Source organism: Solea solea, chromosome 11, assembly GCF_958295425.1.
Source record: "Solea solea chromosome 11, fSolSol10.1, whole genome shotgun sequence".
Taxonomy (NCBI): domain Eukaryota; kingdom Metazoa; phylum Chordata; class Actinopteri; order Pleuronectiformes; family Soleidae; genus Solea; species Solea solea.
Genome location: NC_081144.1, coordinates 13695572 through 13718701, shown reverse-complemented (window position 1 = coordinate 13718701; position 23130 = coordinate 13695572). Strand labels below are relative to the sequence as shown.

Sequence of the window (23130 nt, the reverse complement as noted above, 5' to 3'; positions counted from 1 at the left end):
CCAATCCTGGTTCCTCCCTAATCTAAACCAATCTAACAGCTCGAGTAAACATGGTGGGAGCAGGCTTTGACACTCCGGCCACTCTACACCTGCCAAACTAATTGAATGAGAAGACAGGAAACCATTTCCTCAAACGTGGAAATATAAATATGCAGCAGAGCAAATCCACTGAGACAGTCGACTTTGTTTATATGCCTTTTGAATGTTTCATTGATGTGACTGACTGCTTCCGATGTTTCTTCACACCTCTCTCCCTCTCTGCCCCCACCCTCCCTCTCTGCATGATTGACTATGAGACAAAGCACTGGTGCTCTCTCTATTAAACATGAAATGTGGAGCAAAGAATGTCTTCAATATAGTCCATTGCAGAGCGTTAGAGGGACAGAAATAGAGAGTGAGCAACAACCAGGCGTTAGTTCAGTGTGACTGCTTGCTTGAGGACCTCCACTGATACCAGTGCAGAGATAATTCAGCCAACCAGATAACACAGCAAGACAGAGTGTGTAATGTAGGGATGTCTAGCTGTTTCATTGCACCTACTTTAAGCCGTCTGGTAAGTGGCTGAGGGCATAAAAGTGGGGCTGAGTGTTTGTGTGAACGCGTGTATGAGAAGGTAGAAGAAACCTAACACAGAGACTGTAATTTCTATTCCTCCCATTAAATATCAAAATAATGTATCCCCCCCTCCCCCATTTCCCACCTGACCTTTTGCTAGCTGCTACATAAACGAAAAGACAAAGCGACAATGATTTAGTTGCATGGCAGCACTGTTCAGCAGGCGAGAAAATAAGAGAGCGCAGACTACATACACACACACACACCGCCAGCATGCACTGCTTCTAACCGACAGTGAGCGTTGACATTCCCCACTCTAATACAGCTAATTTATAAACAGTAGGGGAAGGAAGGGCCATGTTTACAGCTGAAAAGGTTAGCTCTCTTTTTAGCCTCATTCATCTGATGTAATAAAGACACTGTACTGCGGCTCAAACAGCTCTCCATGAAAACAAAAGTACCTTTAGGCTCCGGGGAAGAAAGCATTCTCTGTGTGAGTCATATTGTCATCTAGTGAACCACCAATCTTTTTTTATTGACTCAGCCCGAAAAAAAACAGAAAGGGCCAACATGGGATTGATTGTGTGATTGGCCTCTAGCTGTTACTGTACTGCTGTTTGAGGTGCTGCTTATGAAAATGTGCAATCCCTCAGCGGCTTATTGTTATAACAGAGAAATCAATTACTGATCAATCAAGCAATTGAATCTTTAAAACAGGCTACTGGAAAGTGGAAAAAGTAAATGACTATGTGCGATTTAACGTTTATAAATGTCCGTTAATGGAAAAAAAACCTACATGTAAAATGAATGGCCAATCAGTGGGAGTCATTTGCTGACCAGTGGATTTGTCATGACTGGGACTTACCTCCAGGTCTGTAAACAACGTCATCTTCTGTGATGAAGGAAGTTATTTCTCCATTCTCTGTGCGCTCGTAGCGTGACTTCTTCTTAGGCGTCTTCTTCTTGCCCTTCTTGCCAGTCTCCTCGGCTGTGCCACTGCCTCCACCTGTGCTGCCATTGTCATTGTCCTCATCTTCGCTGTGTTCACTCTCTGCATAGTTCTTGGCTCCGCCCTCCAGCGTACAGCTACGTCGGGGCCTGGAGCTTTCACTCTCGCGGTCGCACCTGTCCCCGTCCTGCCGGCGGGATTTTCCAGCTTCTCTCTTGTCTCTGTCCCTGTCCCGCTCTTTCTCCCTCTCCTTCTCTTTGTCGGCCGTCATGATCCGCCACGTGCCTTCCTCAGTCCTCTCACGGCTGGGCCTCCGTGAAAGGTAGACTGTGAGCCTGGGCTTCAGTCTTCTGAATTTACCAATCAAATCCAGGGAAAACTTGGCCACACCAACAACCCCAGTGTTTCAGGAAAGCTGTTAAAGAAAGAAAAGGAAAGATAATTACCATCAGCATGTAATGAGAACATTTTCCATACAGTACAGGAACTACATTCAGTAAAAAAAAGGACCATTTTGTGCGAGAGGAGAGTGTACATTGTAAGCACTAGAGATCAGGCACTCTTCTCAACATCACAGCAATTCTTGGCTCCCTTCCACATCCAAGTATACTCAGGAGAGCACAGAGTAGCTTTATCAAAGAACAAAAACTCCCAGTTTCCTGCTCAAACATTTCCATTCGCTCAGGAAGGCAGCAACGCAGAGTTATTAGAGTGAAAAAAAAAAAACGAGAGCAGGAAAAGTAGAAAGACAAACGCTATTTCTACAGTGCACAATGACACAATAAGTTAAAAGGAAGTTGTAATTGCAAACACAAAAAGACAGTGCTGCGTTAAGCTGGCAGAATTCCTCTGACTTTATATATCATGGGGGATTTTCAGCACGAGACGCTGCTTGTCATTTGCAATGCCACAAGAGAGCTGCAGCGTAGAGCTCAATGACAGAGTTAACTGGCTAGCTTCTCTGAAGACCATCTGTGATGACACCAGGCTCAGTTTTACTCATCTGTGCATGCCTGTGTGTGTGTGTGTGTGTACTCGGGCTCACTGGACTGCACCCAACCCCAGCCCTCTGCCCTGGCTGACAGTCACCACTGTGTTAATGTGACATGACAGCTCTGGAGGGAAGAACAGCAATCCACTGGGTAAGGAAAGGAAGAGGAGCAAAGCTGGGCCAGTCATTTTGCCGTGCCCGGTCCACTGCCATTTTCAGCTATGTCGTTCACTCAAAATAGCTCAGCAACCACTTTCTCGCAGAGTAATGAAATCCTTCATAAACAGTAAAGTGGGTAAAGCTAAAGCCGCCCGCTGTCTGCACTACACTGCCCCTACACACTGTGCCTACAAAAGAGGCTTCTCTTTTACTGCCACTGTTTACCCCCCACGCCACCACCACAATGAATTAAGTCGAAAGAATCATTTCAGCCCCCACAGGGATCAGACCAGGCAATCAGCTTCCACATTAGTATAATCGTGATAGCAGGATGGAAGAGGAAGTGTCAAAGGGGGGAAGGAATGGAGAGTGAGCCAGGTAAACAATGTGAGGTGAAGAATAGAAGAGGAAGGTGGAAGAAAAGCTTTTGGCAAGCGCACACACACACACACACAAACACACAATGAGGCACGTTTGACGACGGCGCTCCTCAGCAGCGGGTGCTGTCATCTCTTGAGCAGACACCAACTGACAGGGCAGCTGCTCTTGTCGTCGACTTCAACACAAACACCGGGACTGATTACACCGCAGCCTCGTCACAGCCCCATTAATCACCTAATGATGAGTTACCACGGCGACCACTGGGCTGCCAGCATATACACAGAAGAACACATTAGTTCATACAGAAGCTGCAAGGGCTCACGCACACATGTTTGCTTTTGCACATAAGGACACACACCCACCCTGAATATTACTGTATTCTTCAATTGTTGTGCCATTACACTGCACCCCGATTTAGTATCTGATCTGGCTGCGTGTCTTGGAAGTCTGAGGTACATAAAAACATTTGTGAAGGTACTATTTGATAGCTCAGCTCTAATCCTGGAGGATGCCAGAATCTGTGTATGAGCTAAGCACCTCTACTCTCCTCTAATCAGTAACATAAGCCTCTTCCACTGAAACCAAAGAGGACTCTGAACTGTTGCAAATGGAGGTCTGGGCCATTCTCCTTTGAAGTCGTGGGCAGCTACGAGCCTCAATAAGTATCTTTACAATCTAGGTGCTATTAGTTTGCATCTGGATACACTTTACATAACTGCCTCAATCCAACGTTCGAATTTCAAAGTACCTTGCCAACACTAAAATAAATGTATTTACTAAGCCTGAAAGCAAAAATAATTCTTCATAAGCACATTCTCTTGTTTTATTAGACAATTAACAATATGCCCATGTGTCTTATGGGTAATGTGTTACACCTCAGTCGCCAAAGCTTGATAGAGCTAAAAGCACAATGTGAAGCTGAACAAATTGAGTGAGTAAAGAAGGAGCGAGACAGTGAGAAGTGAAGTAGTAACAGCGCGGCAATGAAAAGTCATAATGTATTGATGGCTGTGAGAAGACCGGGAGACGGGGGACAATGGACACAGAGAGAGGGCTCTCCACCCACAAATGGAGAAACAAAGTGCTTAGAAGAAAGCGGCGCAGGCTGCCTGGCCGATGAATAACGCTGTAAAGGGGCAGGTGAGGCTTGGAACTATTACACATCAATCACTGGGCCAGGACCTTTTGAAAGATACCAGCTGTCTTAGTGGAAAAATAAAGGCGGGGGCAGTGGCTGCAGAGGAGGTCCCAGCCAACAGCACCTAATCCACCATTTACATTAGTGCAATGGAGTCAAGGGCTAGAAGCCAGCAGGGCCCTGCTCAAATACATTTCTCCTTTCGCTGCCTGTTTAAATGAGACCTCTGCCCTGAAAAACCACACAGTTTGTGGCTCGATTAACACATCATCCCCCACAATGGCCACACAGCAGGTTTCAGTTAGTGAACATTTTTTTTCTCACTCTCACTCTCTCAACTGAACAGCCTTTTAAAACGCAATGTTTTATTCATTCCAGTTACTCCCACATACAAATCCACTCTCATCTCATCTTTGTAGATTTAATGAAAACTTGGACTGTAACAATAAATCGATGTATTACTAAATAATCAACTAATATTATAATCGATTAATTGGTTTGAATGGTTTTTTTTAATAATCAAAGGTTCTCTCTATTTTTTCGGCTTCTTAAAACAATATATTTGATGGGTTTTATTATGTAGACAAAACAAGACAATTGAGAACATCATCAGTTTGAGCATTCATTTTGAACATTTTTCAACCTTCGCTGAAATTTTATGGAACAAACTATTACATGATTAATAGAGAATATAATCGATAGAATATTGTTAGCTGCAGCCCTAATAAAAATCCATCTAAGGACATACAAATGATCACACTTCTTGAGCACCTTTAGAGTATGATAAAGCTGCAGGATTTGCATTTTCATCTCACCAAAATTATAGTAATTGTTTGTTTTGGATTAAATTTGCAAAAGCAGGGCATTGATTCATATGGTGTTTTTTTTTTATAGAACAACCGAGACAGACATTTGTAAAATCTGCATTCAAGACAGAATTGAAAAAAAAGGTCGCTGGCACAGTGATCCACACAGTTTTGGGGACAAACTGAAAAGTAATTCATGCCATATTCAGTTTTCAGAATTATGAAGTGGCAAAATGTGATTGGCAAGGATTTAAGGCCGGCTTTGCAAAGGGATTGAATGAAATACTTGCATGAATACAGATTAGAGGAGAACAATGTTAGCATGAATACATACAGGGTTAATAACAATGGGGGCAACTCAAATTGATCTGAATAAACCCACAAGATCCTCAGCAGTGCATTGATCCTAGGTGTGGTGATGTTGAGCTGCAGCAGGTTTTAGTCAGCTCCAATCCATTACTCAGTGCGATCTAATCTAAGCTGCCATCCAAAGCCCCTAAAAAACAACAGCACAATGAAAGGCTCAGCTGGAGGTAGAAGGGTAGGCCATTTCATGAGGGATTCTCAGTAGTCCTGTGTGCATTATCTTACCTGCTGCAATCTCTCTTTATTCTCAAGACCCTTTCTGTTTTAGTTCACATTGGCAGGGCAAAGACACTTGTCTGCTCCACTTGTTTTTCAATTCACTGATGAGTACCCACATCTTTTTCTCCTCTGCTAAAGCCAAGCTCACAAAGGTTCTATTTTTAGCCAGCATCCGGGGTTAGTTTTGTAGGTAGAAGCCATTCTCAAGAAAAGATAGCTTGGGGCTTTCCAGCATCAACATTTAAACCTGCCAGGAGACTCCCATGGTAAAAAAGCAAAGTCCCTGCTTTATAACAACAGATTCTTATATACAATGACAGTGTTGGCGACCATAAACTGCCAAAGTCCAAAAATAAACATCTCCCTGGGTCAAAAACAGGAATTTTCACTGTAATTAAGTAGTTTAATACCATAGTGCAAGATATTACGCAATCTATTGAGTTGTGTTAGAGAGCAGCCGGTAGTAGAAATGGGGCAGCGCCAGTCTAAGAGGAAGTGAAAAATACCTTTGTGCAGAATTTCAGCTCATCACACACTGGTGCTCTTAAAGGGACACAGCACCTGTCTTCTTAAGCCATGTTTCCACCGAGTGGAACGGTTCAGTACGGTATGTATTTTTTTTCCATTAGGAATAGTATCAAATTAACCAGCCCCAACCATTCCATTTTTAGTACCCTTACCTTGGGTTACCAGAGTAAAAAATGGTATGGTCCAGTCCGGGTGGAGCTAGACTGGCTTCACCCACTACAGGATCCAAGGGATCCAACTCCAAAACCAAAGAATTTCATTACCTTCAGAGTCTGTGAAGAGAACTTCATTTCACATGTACTTAAAGACACTTCTTAGTCTGCCACATTTGTTTGGTTGGAGCACAGCTGAATGTCATATCAGCAACTCTGACTGATTGTGGGGCATTGTGTTTTGACTCCTGGGGGAAAAGGCCAGGGCTGTCCACTGTCACCGTTCCAGTTTCTTCTAAATGAGGCACTCTTGAGAAATGTAATCGTAAGCCTGCTTACAGTTACAGAAAAGGACCTCTCCCAATGTGTCATTGATAAGAGAGGCAAAAAAATGATAAGTATGTGGCAGCAGACAGCACTATCATGAATGTGGCTTTTAATTAGGTTTCCTTGCAAATGTGTGGGCTGCTTTTCTGCAGTGTGAATAATGTTTCTGAATCAAAAAGGCTTTCTAGTGTCTTTCACCTCTGGGGAGGTGGTGACAATTCCATTTTTTGGTGAATTATATGCTGTCGTAATTGGAATTTGCTCAGAGGTGAAGCTGGGGTCATAAGAGGTAAAACACACTAGGGACACATTCAAGAAAATATTTGTATCATATCTGCAAACAGTTATCTCTGTACAATGGGAGTAGGGGTGGGTGATATGCCATTATCACACTATTTGTTAGCCTACTCCACGCCCGCCCTAAAGAACTGGTTATCAACTAATCATAGTGATATACGGGCAGTGCCGTGGATTTCTCAATCTTCACCCTGTTTGATTCAGAGTGTAGTGGGAAGCCAAAGCTGAAAATTAAATAAAAACAGAACCACCTGAAGAGACAACGTCCTAAACAATATGCTGAGAGTGACATATATAAGAGATTAGCCACACTGTGGCCAGTCCAGGCAACAGGTAACTTTAGACCAAAACAAACCACTTTAACACAGTGAGTCATTTGATAAAGGCAGGCATGTAAGAAGACGAGCAAGTAGTGGAAAGAAATACTCTGTGGCCTAAATGCTCTGTTTTCTTTGAGGGGTATGTTTTTACATAGGGAACTAGTTTGGTTGCACTGTTCTGTAATAAAAAAATCATGATATCAAATTTTGGCTATAACGCCCTCCCGGAAACGGGATGGAGGCTCAAGCAAGGGGAGGAGGAAAGGAGTTAAATGACATTTTCTCAATCAGATGTATATAGTAAAGTGATTTTCTGGGGGAGGGAAATACAGATTTTTTCATCTGATAAAATGAAAGGACTCTTGAGAATTTAATATTTGAGCACTCAATCATGTACCACTTCAGCTGATATTGTGCAATCAAATATCCCGTCTCTTCCTCCCAGATTTGCCTATCAACTTAATGATTCTATTCGTCACTTCAGCAGCAACTGCTAGTCTAAATGAGTGAAGGAGAAGAGGAAATGTATTCACGCGGCTGCCCCTACATCTTCCACCAACTCTAATCACCGTGGCACACAGAGTGACGAGCCAACACAGAGGAAAAACCAACACAAGCACAGTCGATCACAGTGATAGATGACATAGTTCTGGGGTTTTCAGACTGACACAGCACGCAATCTTGATTGAAGTCTTCAAGAACAATAACAAAAGCCACTCGGTCAGTGCACAAAATCATCTTTCTGTCTGTATTATTTAGCTGCGAGGCAGCAAACTGCACTCAGTCCTAAAGCAGCTGGTACTCATCAGCAAGAGCTATTATATCCTATCCCAATGTCTCGTCTCTAACCACCAACCTCCACCCAACCAACCATCCCCAATGAATAGCATTTGGTAAATAAAAAGAATTTAACATGTCATTTTGTTTGTTATACTTAGCATTATTCCACAGTGCAGAGCTAGAGCTATAACTCACAAGTCAATATGTGAGCATTGCAAACAGACACTGAACGTTCTCCAGTTGGTTATGTGTTTGTTTAAGGAGAAGACCGCTTCAGAAAGCAGCCAGTGGGGGTGGAGGTTGGGTGGGTGACGAGTCGAGTGCAATATTCAGTGTAGCATTCAGCTTTGTCATCCACCATCTCAGCGGTGTAGGCCAGTGATCCTAGGCAGAGGGGAAAGCAGCACACTGGGGGGGGGGGGTCTCCATGCAGCTGGCCACTCTTCTTTTAACTATAGCCACAGGCAGAGCTGTGTTGTAGCTATCGCCTGATTCTGTATGCACTTCCTCTCTCACATTCAAAAAAAGGTAAGGGAAAGTGGTCAGAAGTGATGAAAACACCGCTACAACAAGCAGGATCTGAGCTCGCAGCTCCCATATCCTCTGAGGACAGCTCATAAAACATGCAGTGGCTGGGACTGGGCCTCTTACAGCAGTGGCATTTTAGTGCACGCTGCCACAAACACACAGGCCACACACAGGGAGACTGAAAATACACATAATTAATTTTAAAGAGTCTGAAGGTCTCGTACCTGTTGGTTTACTACCTACGCTTGGGTCTTCAAGATAAAAAATATACATCAGCGACAGACGATGACTGTTTTCCAAATCTGTAACAGCAGGAGCCTAGAACAGTGGGGTTTTGTGACAATAGAGAGACTGGTTGAGTATTGCACAGTGTACAGTAGTGAGGCACAGATTAACTCTGCTTGTTCATGTGTGAAATGGAGACTTGATCCCTAACTGATAGTGTGTTATGCCTCCAGCAAACACAGGCTGCATACTTTTCATCTTTTCCAAACACTAAACAACTGCAAATATATTAGATTACACATTGCATCCTTCATTGTGCAAAAACAATGGTACATTGATATTGCCCAAACAACACCGCTCAGGCTGACTATAAGGCTGCTGTTCACCAAAGGTGAAGTGAACTGGCTGCGCAGCCGAGTTGCTATGAATAAGCCTCAGATATTCTTGGAATGTTAATGTTAAGTTTTGACCATGGCAGCCTCACCAGCTTCTCTTGTCACTGGGCCATTAATGACAATGGAAACAGTACTTGGCCCTGCCTATAGCAATAACCCATGCTTTTTAAACATAGACATCACATGGCTGATTTGTCTTCATAATATTTAACAAAGCAAAAGCAGACGAAAAGCAGACAAGATATACAGTATATATGGTGCTGGAGTAAGCATTCAAAGTGAACCCAATTATCACAATGTTATGACACACAATTCTTAACTAATCCCATGCTTGCACTGTGTTTAAGCACACCAGATGCTGTGCTCATGAATAGGAAATCAGCCTCCAAAGCTTATGCCGTTGGAGTCACTCGGTGGAAATCTAAGGGGCAGGTTTGTGGAGCTAGTCTTGTTAAAATTGCTTCCAACAGCAACTGTAAGCTTATAAAAAGTCACTGAGAGCACATTCTCTACAGTACGCCATTCATCTATATGTATACACATGTGTCAATCTAAAATGTGTAGCACACACAGATATATAAATACATACTCACACACACAAACGCAGCCTCTGAGCAACTGTATTTGCAGTCCAGGTGAGAGAATGTGCTCAGCCAATAAATGGCATGAGTGTAATGTGCCTTGACCTTCTATCTTTCTTTCAGCAGCTCCTTACATATATTGCTGTCTCTCCTCGTATATCACTCAGGCAAATTGTGCCCTTCACCCCGTCCCCTCCTTAAAAGGCTGAGGGGACATTGTTGTCTGCTGTACTCAATTGACAACACAGGCGGCTTCCTCTCTATGCACAAGGGGAGGGGCGCCGATGCTCATAGAGGGGAAATTCTGCAATGAATAATTAGGTTTCATAACAGGCCCCATCCCCCTCCTTTATTAGCATCAAACAATAATTAATGGGGAACAAGGGCCACCGAAAAGTCTGTTTTTCGCTTTCCAGAACATGTGGGTCAACATGCCCTTCAACCCTTCCTCTCTGCTCGACGTCAAAGCAGGAGACACCTCGTCCCTCTAAGAACAAGCGCTCTTCGCTTATTTATGATGCCAGTTGCTCTGCTGGAGAAAACGCAGCGTTCTCGCTATCCTCAGCAGAACTGGCCAGATCACTTTACACAGCAGTTCACCACTTCCATCTCTACACCTACTCCTCAGCAGTCCCACCTAACAATTCAATAATGAATATGAAATGCCTCCTAATAGACGTCTATGGGATTTGGGGTGGCTAAAAATAGGATATCGGACACAAGCTTGACTTGACTAAGTTTTTGTTTCACATTAAAAATAAAAAATCTCTGATCAGCAGCAGCAAAGTCAGTCCTGATCGAATTAGATTTGCACTAAGAGCTCCATTGATCTTGGCACTCATCTGTGCAGATGAGGCCTGGAAAGCCAGCTGGTAATCCAATAGCAGGGATGAGAAGTGCTTCAAGGACTCAGCTGTGTTTGCCCACCTATCTGCTACATCGAAGCAAGATGTTAACGCATGCCACTCACTAGGTTGGTTGGAAGCCAAGGGGCTTTGGGAGCGGCAATGAAGTGAGTAAGAGCAACACTGTGACCAAAAGCAAGGTACTTGAATGCTTAGAGTAATTGCCCTTACCACAGCTATCATGTAATGAGTAAACAGGATGAATCAAGCAAAGCCTGCCAGCATCAGTTTTTAAATTAGCTGTGCAATAACATCAAGGTCTTAATACAGGCTTCACTTTATAACCAAGCCAGGAGTCTAAAGCAAGGCTAATATTTAGACACTCTATTTACTCACTGTGAAAGTGTAAGGTTAGGAGGATCAGCGTAAGGAAATCGGTCTTTACATTGTGATGACTTCATTGCAGCCGGCATCGACGCAAGCCACCGCAATCAATTTTGCATGAAATGAATGACATCGAGCAACAACCCAGAGGGCAGGGAGCAAGTGAAATGAGACAGAGCAAAAAATAAGGTAGTAAAAGGTGAAACATACAGCGGTTCCTGTCACAGAAGTGGTTCACATCGCCGTTCTGCATCACATGCACGACGCCGCTCTTTCTCACACACTTACACACCCACAATCCATCAAGGATTCATGAGTGAATGCTCAATAACAGACTGAGTGCATTTCTCCTCTTTAATATCACTGCAGCAAGAAAAGAGTGAGAACTTTTCAGTAACCCACAGGCACACCACAAACACACACTACTCTCAAACCACACTAATAACCTTGGGCTGCGTACCAATGCCATGACTTTATGAAACGGTATGGGCTCTAAATAGAAACTACACTTCTCACCAGTAGCCACCCTGTAATTAAATATTTATGTTAGCAGAGTGGCACATCATACCAAGGTGATAACCATTTAAACATCCCTATCTATGGCTTTTTTATGCCCCTAGCAACAAAGAACTATTTTTTAAAGGATTGCCTACAAGTGTACCTCTCATCAGTGCATGGACGAACTGTTGAATGTCTGTCCCAGAGGAATACATTTCTCTGAAGCCATATCAGGCAGATTATCTCCTTCACCAACAGCAGATTGAGTGAGTGGGAGTGAGTGTTTGAGGATGAAAAGATGTGCTACTACCTTGCTATGATGTTCTCTCCAACAATCTCAGAAGAAAGACCTAGTGATTTTGAAGTGGAGTTATGCTGGCACGGGGCTTTTAAGGTCCTTGGTTGCTGTGTATCATACTGCTTTCTGTCCTCTTTGTTTATTATGTCACTGTTGAGGTTGACTGGGTGTACTACAGCAACCAGTGTACTGCTTGACTGCCAAAGCCAACAGTCTGCAGGAGAGATTGTGAGCATTATACATTACAAGGAGACAGATGACCAGTCTTGCCCTGACGCTGACTCAAACACTGACAATGACCCTGAAAACGGTGTGTTTGCAAACTGGCCTGATTCCTGGCGGGTCTTAAGTTGATCTTGAAGAGAGCATCATCTCACTCTGTCACAGCAACATCCTTCATGTACTGGCACAGGACTGAGCAGCGTTTGTTATTTGTGAAACATAAGAGGGAAGTTTACTCAAAATATTGCTGTCAGAAATAGGTTCACAGGAGTTATTAGTATAGACACAAAACGGACAGACAGACCCATATAGACAGATGTGAGGGCAGGTGAGGTCTATTGATAATCTCACATTAGTGAATATCTTGCAGTACACTATTCCCTGTTAGTTGCGTCAGTGCACTTAATACTCGAGGCTGTGAGTAAACTGCAATCACTATTATCCACGTAAAAATGCTTACTAAGTGTTTAAGGCTTAGATTATAACGAGACAGACCACATATTTTGAAATCATCTCAGCGTCTGCTGCTTCAGCTATTATATTCAGGGTGGTACATGTAAAGAGAACAATAACCTAGTTGCTGTTTCAAAGCCATTAGAAAAACTATCAATTTAAATGAGTCCTTATGTTACCTTAGGATTGGCAGAACACACAGTTGGACAAAGCAAATTAAGAGTTTTTCTCTAAATGTTTGCATGGTCTACTGAGTGGTAGTACAATGTGTTCTGTTTGCATTTGTTCCACCTAGGTAATGGTTAAAAATAAATGCATTTATAAATAAAATTTTCAAAAAATCCCTTTGCTCCCAGAGGTTTCCCATAAAAGACCTCTGATGGCCTGGAACACATCTGCTATTGTCCCAGTGATGACGAGATACTGTTGGTGTTGAGCCATGCTACTGAGTAATAGCATGCAGCACGTTTTGTGCAGACAAACTAGTAACACAATTTTAAGCGTTTAAACATGACACAGGGCATGAGCAAGCAGAGAGATGTACGGTTCAGATTAACAGAAAAACATTCAATTATAAGACTGAGGACCTCTTGTCACACTAAACAAATGCCATGCTCCAATAAGCAAAATCAAGCCCTTTGAGCATCTGCTGTCTGTAAAAGTCCCGTCCCTTTGTTTTATGGTACGCCATCACAGTTAATGATTTTCTCAAGATCTCCATTTTGCATGATTTGCCCACTTGAAAAGCTTACTTGAGCAGACACTGGTTTGTAAAAACAACCATTACTGCCAAGAACCACCTTTAGAGTGTTTGGGCAAAGCTTAGAAATGTCATTTCAAAAGATAGGTTGATCAAGAGGAAACAGACAAGGTATCAGCATATTGACTTTCAGTTTCTTCTTGTTTACATATCTGGATTGTGCAGTCATCCCTTCCAGAGAGAATCACTGCCAGCAAAAACAATTACACTCCCCCCACCCGGGCACAAGCCTTTCACCGACTGCCTCAACTCAGCTTGACAATCAAGCCCATTAGATCCTTCTGCGAATTAACGCTAGTTAACTTAAAGTACTGACACACATCCAGAATAGTCATTAGCCTGTCTTTTTAGCAGAAAAAAAAACAGGAATGATTTGCCACCTCAGAGAGATCATCTCTCTACATGCAGCCTGGGGCAGCCCTCACTATTCACCTCATTATTTTTAGAAGACCAAGGCCATAGATGAATCCTGTTGGATTAAATGTAAGGCAGTCTCATTATGAACTGGCTTATGCACCGCAGTAGACTGCTTTAAGCTGATCTTCTTACAGACACAAGAAAATGAAATAACTCATCAACACTGAAATATATGGATAAAATCTCACTCAACTGAGCTGTAAAATCAAAGTGCAATAGTTGGAGTGCATCACTCCCACACAGCTGCAAGCACTACAGTGGAGGGGAAAAAAAGCTGTCAAATGTTTTTTTTACTAGATACTAGCTGAGCTGACAACTGCCAATAATACGCCATGAGTGATAAAGACATTCATTCCTGCTTAGAGAGAGGTTTTTCCAGATGTGATAGACTGCAATGCTCCACTGCTTCATTACTAGATAGAAAGAGGCTGTTGTTGTGTTTTCCCATTTAGGTTGCCAGGGTGACAAATGAAAAGCAAATCATCCGCACAACTAATCAAATGACTGAGTGACAACAAGTCAATATTTTCTCATTGTGTGGACAAGCAATATAGCTGCACAGTAACAGGCTGTGCTTCAAGGCTTAGGCAATGCTAGACTCGGAGCATTATACGGATAATGTGTCAATAATCTGGCTTGGTGCGGCTGTTAAGAGCAGTGCCAATAAAGCCGCAGTATCAAAAGACAACCTTCACTGAGTAGGGGCTAAAATTACCAACTCAACAGACATTGCCGAGATGCTGTACTTCAAACAAACACGCTCTGTGTAATGGCTACAAGCCAACAAAGACAAAACTGTAATTGGACATTGATCTTTCCAAGTCTAAGGATAAACCACTCAAAGGGAACAATATGTAAACACCAACCTCACTGAGATATTAGACAAAATGGCAGAATTGAGATCTACAACTACGTAGTAGTGTATTGTGCTCAGACTATTCAGGCTTTATCCTTTTCTTTTATAATTCCTTTGGGATCATTTGTCATTTTAAAAGATATGTCATTAAAAGAACACACACAATTAGGTTGCTTTTGATTACATATTTCACAAAAAATAAAGATAAAACGGGGGAAAAAAATTCCCTAAACACAAAACTCAGCGGCAGCACACATCAGCTCTACAAGCCTGGTTAAACACAAGCAAGATCAATGGGTAAATTTATCAGCAAATATCACCATTCCCTGCCTGGCAAGTAATCATTAAGGAATGGCACTTATGCATTATTCATTGGCTAATGTATAATTCAGACTTAACAGCAGATTCTATGCATAAATAAAGCTGTGATACATTTAAACAGATTAAATGTTTACTTGCTAAAATAGGATATGAGTGTGCTGCATGAATGCTTCCTCGCAAATGTCACTCGATTATTCCCAACCAGTCCTGAGGACGTAAGGTAGATAATTATGCAATATATGGAATATGACAGCCCACTCATCATATCACATACATTTAATGGACACGGGATACCAATATCAAATGTATAGTGTGTGTTCTTTTTCTGTACAGAATGAATAAAATGAAGATCATTCAATAAAAGCACACATAACACATTTACAGTGGCACGCTTTTATATTATGGTGTATGAAGATTGATGTTCTGTCACTCTGTTTAATCAGTTTAATCTCCTCTGGACATCTCCCGCTTCAGTGTTTTAACGTTGTGCTGAGATTGTGAGGATGTTCCTGTTCAAGTGTCAGTGCCGGTGTCAAAGGGACAGTCAGCAGGGAGGACAGGGGGAACAGTGAGGACACACGGCCTTCATCTGATGGTGCTCAGAGCAGGCGGCCCTGTGGGGATCGCCATTCCACTTTATGACCATGCATTGAATTAACGAGGACAGATGCCCCCCCACCCCCCCACACATACACTTAACATGTGTGAAAGTGCCCTCCGATGGGCCCAGCTGCTTTAAGGATGTGCAGAGGGGTGTGGGGGGGAAGAGAGATAGGGCCTATTTTCAATTATACCAATTTCTCACTCATCGTTGGCTCCAGAGGTTTATGTTAATTAAACATAGCAGTCCTTCCTCTGCACACACAACAAATTTGATGGATTTTTCTATGAACAAACAAAGCACCTCCTCAGTCCTTCATCTTTATTTCAGTAGACACCCACCAGAGGGTACTGCCTCCTTAGCAGAGCTACCACTGTTTCATGTGTACTATGTCAATCTGTGGATAATGTATGCTAAGTGAGTCACTGGCACACCACTATCTGCAAGGACAATAGGTCAGGAAATGCAGTGCTAGCTCATTCCATTTAGAAATGAAAGCCATCTCAAGAATCAACAAGACCTGAAGACATTTGTCATCACTCCTCGAAAAACTATGAGTCTGCTTCTGTGTCGGGGGATGGTTCCAACAATGGCATGGAAGCCATGACTTCCCATTGATTTTCCTCCTGGCTTTATGATGAGGCGGGTCTGGCTTTTCTGTATGGTTGGGGTCAAAAGTGGGAGGGCAAGAGATAGCTTTTATGTGGTTGAGGTATATGCAGTTAAGCTGCATACAGAGCATTTACTTGTAATATACCTACATTTGCCTGACCAACAACATGTTAAGGGTTTGAACATCACTCTTTTTCATTCATTCATGTAGCTCATTACAATACCAACAGGTCGAGTCATTCAGACTATTAACCAAATGCAAATGGCATCAAAATACCAGCAGAGTTAAAGAAAAATAGAGACCTGCCAACACTGCATATGTTACAATACAACTTTCTCAGATTCTTAACGCATTACATCATAGTATTGAAAAAACCTTCAGACAGAAAACCTGTGTTTTTTCCTACCAGGCAGCAACTGCCATCATCCTGACACAGGGAGGAAAAGCGGTGCAGAGACGCAGCATGGTGCAATCCCAGTAAGGGCCATCATGCGAGCAGATTAAATACCATTTTTTTCCAATGCCCTGTCAAACACTGAGCTGTGTATGAGCAGCTACACAGCCGTTACAGTCTCACTCTATGAAGCATCTCTCTTTCTCTGTATGGTCAAAAACAGCCTCTTTGATCCGGATATCGCTCCTCAGATTCCTCAGAGGTGACCCGCGCACACACGCCAGTATGTGAGGGGAATGTTTACTAGCTCTCTGTACCTTGTCAGCGGTGAGACTTGTGTTAGTGAAGGGGGGGATGACTCACACCACCACTATGCTCCCCTTGGTTTACATGATTCAACAACAGACTGCAGACTCAGACCCAGATCAAATTGCACATCCGATTTAATATCCCACAAACATTGGTATGAGCACTGTAAATAGAGATGATGTGAAATGATACAGACAGCAGTATGGAAGTGTGTACATAATTAAGATTTAGACTGCTATATTTTCAACTGCGAGGAGTCTTAATGTGAAATGCCCACTCCTCGCTTCTCATACAGATCCCACACTGCGGCTCTTGTGTACAGCTCCATTAAGAAAGCTGACCACCACTTCCCTTTTCTTCCAATCCACAAGTAGTGAAACTAAATGGGTTATCCTGACCACGGGGGAAGTGACAAAGATGCAGTTTCAAAACATGTGCAGAAATACAAGCCATGCAATTTTCCCCACTTGACATTGTTGGCTGGCACTGTGATTGCATGTTACCCATACTAAGTTGCTTAACCATAATGATTTGACCTTTGAAAACAGGCTAATGAACCATTGAGCATCAAACAGAAAAGCATAACACAGTCTCAACAAAAGACACCTCTACCAAATGACAGGGTCTTAAGTGTCACCTACATATGCCTGGAAGACAAGGCTACATTCTTTTTTTTTTTTTTTTTAAATGGATCATGTTTACTCTATTTATGCCTGGAGTCCACACTACTTCAGAGTTTAAGGCCTGGAATAGTGAGATTTGTTTAAACCCTGCTGGCCCTTGGATTATTTCTGATAAAGAGATTAAACTCTCATCTGGATTGAGACAGTTTGAGTTTTTAGATGAAAACATATTAGTGTGGATGTTGCCACAGACCCTGCATTTGTTTACACTGCCGTATTTTTCTTTTGTTTACCAAAACTGTGGCACAAACACGACCTCCCCTGAAAATAAAAAGGAATGCGTGTTATCTGTAAAATCTTAACTCCCCATCTGCTAATTACCGAGAAATAAAAGATCACTCCTATTTCACATTAGAGAAGTCATTCATTAGAGAGACTGACTGACAGTCCAGCTTTGTTCAGTTCCTGGAGGCACCAAGAAAGACACCCACTGTCAAATGTATGACCATAATTACACCTCATGACTTACACCATGTCGCATATTCACATTGGCTTCTTAAGCCAACTAAGCCTCAAGTGTTCAAACAATTTTGGGTGGAGTAAGTCTCCTTTATGTTTCGACAATCATCCATTATCTGCAGTGCCTTGTGTCATACATTAGTCCATGCAGTGTTGTCCCGCTCAAGTGGATTAATCACATCTGAATCATTAAGCCAGAGGTCACTTCTCAGCTCGCAGGAGAACAAAAAAACATGTCACAGGAAGCTGGGCTTGGTGGAGATTAGCTCCTCACAATTAGCAATGCAACATCTGAGTCCACGTAATAGCTCAGTAAAAAAAAAAAAGAAGCACACAGCAGCAGCAGTGGGAGTGGGGGAGAAATTTCATGAAGGGATTGTTTTTATACGGCAGAGATTGAAGGCAATCACTACCCCCCCCCCCCCCATTCTTGAATTGAATCTTGTTTGAGAGCTGAGTCTCTCTTTGTGCTGGAGTCACATGAAGACTTACTATAACTAATGCTGCAGCGATTTCAGAGAATAAGCTCCTCTACTACAAACCTGAAAAAAAATACAAAACAGTAGATAAGCTGCCCCTTAGACAAATAGCTGTAGTCTTCTTTTAAATCCTAAACTACCCTCTCCTAAAAAGACACCCCCCCACTGCTCTTTACAACAACAGGCACACATCACCCACCACCCCCCCAACTCCACAGTGGGGGCTGCATGTGCTCGGGCCAGAGTTCATAGCCTCTGGGGTGCTGCAGGGGGGAGTCAAGTTAATTTGGTGGTCCTTCAACAGTTTGCAACTGGTTCACACATGATTTCCTCAATGTGTTTTTTCAAATACACTGAGCTGCTCTGCTGCATCATTACAGGCCAGTAACCAATTGATGACATGAGCTGCTTAAACAGCCATTTGTTTACATGAAACATGGGGAAATCCCATCTGTTTACATGCCTGACAGAACTACTCCTTTTTTCTCTCTCCCCCAACTCAAAATGTTTCATTACAATAGGTAAAACAAGAGATTTTCACAATCAACTGATTTCTTTAATCAATTGTTAAACAACTGCAGTTGTTAAAATGCAGAACATGTTGGTCTCTGTGCTCGTTTTCTTTTAGTGTTTTATAGAATCTATTCATATTTAACAAACTAGAAATCAATGAATCTATTATTAAACAAATATTTTATAAATCAAGTGTGTCCATTAGCAATGGATGAACTGTTGCAGCCTCTTTTGATTTCACATACACACGCACAGTTGTTTTACAACTGAGCAGCAGCAGTGTTGCTATGTAAACTCTCCTTTCCATGTTTTTGTTTGCTCGCATTATTCTCCCCTTATAACCATGGGCTGGTGAAACACAGTCACAGGCCGAGGGCCAGGTCATGGAGGTTGCTTTGAGGGGTTTGCTACAAAGTCCAGACACAGCCAAGTTTGTAGGACAACACAGCCAACTTTCACGTGCACACACAGCTCTCCACAAAAATGCCTCTGACCCGAGGTCACACGCGCTTCCTGCTGCGGATATAAACAAAAATAGGACACTTGTTTTTTGTTTTTTTTTAAATCCTAAACTCTTGAGTTTCACCCGGCTTTAGTCATCACTATTGTCCCCCAACTCTTGTCTGTGTCTACAGCCACACACTGCTCCCCCTGTCTGCGCCCTTCTCCTCCAACCACAACCATTCTGTAATCTTCTCTTCTTTCTTTTTTTTTTTACTCACCCGCCAGTCTGGTGATTCTTGGGAGTCCCGGAGACTGCTGCAAACAAGTTGAAAAAGACGAGCTTTGCCCGAGATGACCCAAACGGGGGGGAAAACAAGCGAGCTGGGCCAAATCCAAGACCCGGGACAGAGCAACACACACCTTTTTTTCCCTCTCTATCTCTTTTTTTTCTTAAATATCCCCACGGGTTTTCTATAAAGCACGCTGCCCGCACGAATGGGCTCGGGTGAGCACTTGCTTCAACAAAGACGGTTTCACTTTACTCAGACTCTCTTCATGTCCGAAAAACCCAGCGAGGGGAAGAAAAAAAAAAGAAAGCGCAGGAGCGTCGGATAATAGTCCCCCTTCAAAGTGCTCCTACTTCCCGCGGCCGTGTTGTTGTTGCTGTCGGCGACAGTGTCCACATGAAAAGTCACACAAACAGCCGCTGTGAGTTGTTTCGAGGGGCAAAGGAAGCAGCGAGTTCACCGTTTACAGGCTCCGCTTCCTTTTCCCACACACACACATTCACGTATACACACACACGCACACACTCACAGACACGCTCCCTCTCTTCCCCCTCTTCTCTCTCTCTCGCTCTCTTTCCTACACACACACACACACACTCCACGCTCTTTCTCTATCTCTCCCTCCGTCTCTGTAAACCTCCTCCCCCTCCTCCTCCTCCTCTTCAGCTGTTCAACAGACGCATCCACATGGCTGACCCAGTCTTTCTTTATCCAGACACTAGAGAAGGAGAATTACCCCGACCACTCTTTAAAAAAAAAAAAACTCGAGAAAAAAATCCGAGCGAAACAAAAACATGGACTGGATTCAAATTATCGTCAGCAGGGACAAAGGGGAGGAGGATGAGGTGGGGGTGGAAGAGGAGGAGAAGAGGGTGGGGGGCGCCAATGGGGCTGATGATTGATGGCAGCCCCGTAGGGACTCTGTGTGTGAGTGAGTGAGTCTGTGTGTGTGTGTGTGTGTGTGTGTGTGAGATGCACGCAGTCTAAGTGGCTCGACCCTCATCACACGATCAATGCTAACGCTTATGGGAATGAAACACTAAATAGAGACACAACCAACGAAAGCAGTGAGCGCTACTAATAGTAGTAGTAGTAGTACCTGTTAATAATGACTTTATAGTCTGGATTATTTACTGCACACATCTAAATAGCACATGAGCAATTCACAAAATAGAAATCACGATTAAAAACATTGTACTTAGAAAAGGTGCAAAATGTGCAATTTAATCCTTCAGTTCTTTGATTGTTCACCTTCTATGTCATTTCTATAAAAACATAACACAATGTAATGTGTTGACAGTAGTTCTCGATTCATTTATCAGCCAATTAATAAACCCAATTTTTATCACATCATCATATGCCAAGTATTTCACCAATTCCTACTAACACATATTTGTTCCCTATTTTTTTTTTAATAAATGCTAAGTGCATTCCAACTTTATGTTTTCACCCACTTACTTGACAAAGTTTTGTTTCTAAACCGTTTCATGTATTTATACTAGAGTGGAAACAATTACTCGATTATTAATCCATTACTACATTAATGGTCAACTATTTTGATATTTGATTAGTGGTTTGAGAGATTTTTCTGATTTCTCAGCTGCTTAAATGTGAATATTTTCTGGTTTTCTTTGCTCCATGTAACAAAGAAATCATTAAAACTGAATCATTTTTGGTTTGAGGACAAAACAAGATATTTGAGAACATCATTTCCAGGTTTGAAAAACACTGAAGCAAACGATGACTCGATTAATCGAGAAAATAATGAACAGATTATTTGATTATGAAAATAATCATTAGTTGCAGCCCTATTTTATACATTAGGGCAGGGCAGACATAAAATGAAGGCTGGAGAGGGACAAGTGTGTGTATTTAACATCCAGATACGTGTTTATTTAAGCGAGGCAATTTATTATTAATATATAGTATTCTTTTAAGGTGGAAGGGGGAGAGAAATCTGCATTACACTGTATAGCAGTTGTTAGCTGCTGCCATGAATGGTTCCTAAAGGTCTGCATCAACCATAGAAAAAAAAATCAATAGACTAGACTAAAAAATAAATCACAACGATATCTTAATTGTAATATCTGTCAGATATGTCACAATCAGACAACCCAGCTAATGTCACAGAGGTACCACCGGTCAGTTAAGGGTTAAACAGAAGAATGACTTAAGTCACGTTGGCCTGCGCAGGTCACTGTTTTATAAATTAAAGCATATTATGTGCATCTGCAGGAGGAAAAAAAATGCATGACAATGGGATAAGTGAATGCTGCTTATGCTTGTGGAGCTCATTTGCATTTTTGGATAATGAATTAATTAGTCATCCCCCCCCGCACACACACACACACCTCCAAACCCATTCAAAAGGCAGAAATAAGCAGTGAAGATAATGTGAGCAGTCCATTAGCAGTATTTGGGAGGCCAATTTTACTGGTTGTGCACATGATATCAAATGTGATCTGGGTTCTTTTCCAAGGTCTCATTGATTGTCATTTTGTGATATAACAGGTGTTTGTTTTCTCTTTATTTAAACGGAAAAACACAGGTGGGTGGTGTTAAGTTATACATTAATAGGATGATTTTTCATTTCGGTGAGCAAATGGATTCACTGTCTTAGACTTGATATTGGATCACTGTCTAAATCCAATTAACCACACCAAATAGGGAGTTCTCTCTCTGTGCTTCATTTTAACATTGGCAACAGAAAAAGGCAGGCAATAAGGACATGGAGTTGATGAGTTCCCTCATTGTGCTACAAACCATGCTGGTGTGCATTTCAGAAGAGTGGGGGTGGGTGTTCTGCTGAGAAACAAAGTGCTGGTAAAAACCCTTTCGCAGGTCCTCGGGCTACTGCCCTGAGAAGTCCTATTCTCCCTCCAGATTGTAACCAAACACCACAGCAGCCACGGCTCCTCCCTTATCGCTGTATGTATACATTTCACAAGGTCAATATTGATGATAGTTTAACACACACACAATGTGTAACACACACACACACAGTCTGCCTCCTTCCCCCCTCCGAGTTACAAAAACATTTAAGAATCCTAGACTAACAAGGAGGTGGAAATAAACACGCATGTTTAAAATGAATACGAATTATACGAGTGCATTTCTAAGAAGGACCCGGTCAAATGCCAGTGTCTCTCTGTGGGATTGTGGGGCTTAAGTTGGCCGAGACAGCAGTGAGGGGTGAGTGCAGTGAATCCTGTTTGAAAACAGTGCATTGCAAAGCTGGATTGGCTGGCGGGGCAGGTTCCACTCTCTGGCAGATGAGATCCCATTATCAAGCAGACGAGAACTCCACCTCCAGGATTTCACAGTTCCTCTGTTTATCACATGGCTCTGTCAAGTTGGGCACCATTAACCGATAATGAAAGGAGACAACCGGTGCAGTTACAAGCAAAGCACTCCACATTCTACAGGCCTAAGCATGTATCTGGGAAGCTGACTGTGTCTATTCAATTCTGTTCAGCTTTCAAACAGCCCATCACAATACCTTACTTAGTTGGTTACTTGGTGCCTCTTTCTGAATAAAGAGGAAATGACATCTAACAGAGCTGTGCACTGCTTAAGAGAGGAAAATTGCACTTTTCT

At 42.5% G+C, this 23130-nt stretch overlaps 1 protein-coding gene across 7 annotated transcripts in view; it reads right to left on the bottom strand.

Annotated features, from left to right (window-relative positions):
• rerea (arginine-glutamic acid dipeptide (RE) repeats a) overlaps positions 1–23130 on the bottom strand; it is a 125298-nt gene that overhangs the window by 69955 nt on the left and 32213 nt on the right. For 3 of the 7 annotated variants that reach the window (XM_058642103.1, XM_058642100.1, XM_058642104.1), the window contains one exon: positions 1421–1919. In XM_058642103.1, coding sequence (XP_058498086.1) covers positions 1421–1775 — 355 coding nt within the window. In that variant the 5' untranslated portion in view covers positions 1776–1919. Of the gene's footprint in view, positions 1–1420; positions 1920–19524; positions 20225–23130 lie in introns of those variants that run through there. The other 4 variants (XM_058642107.1, XM_058642105.1, XM_058642106.1 and 1 more) reach the window with 3 other exon arrangements.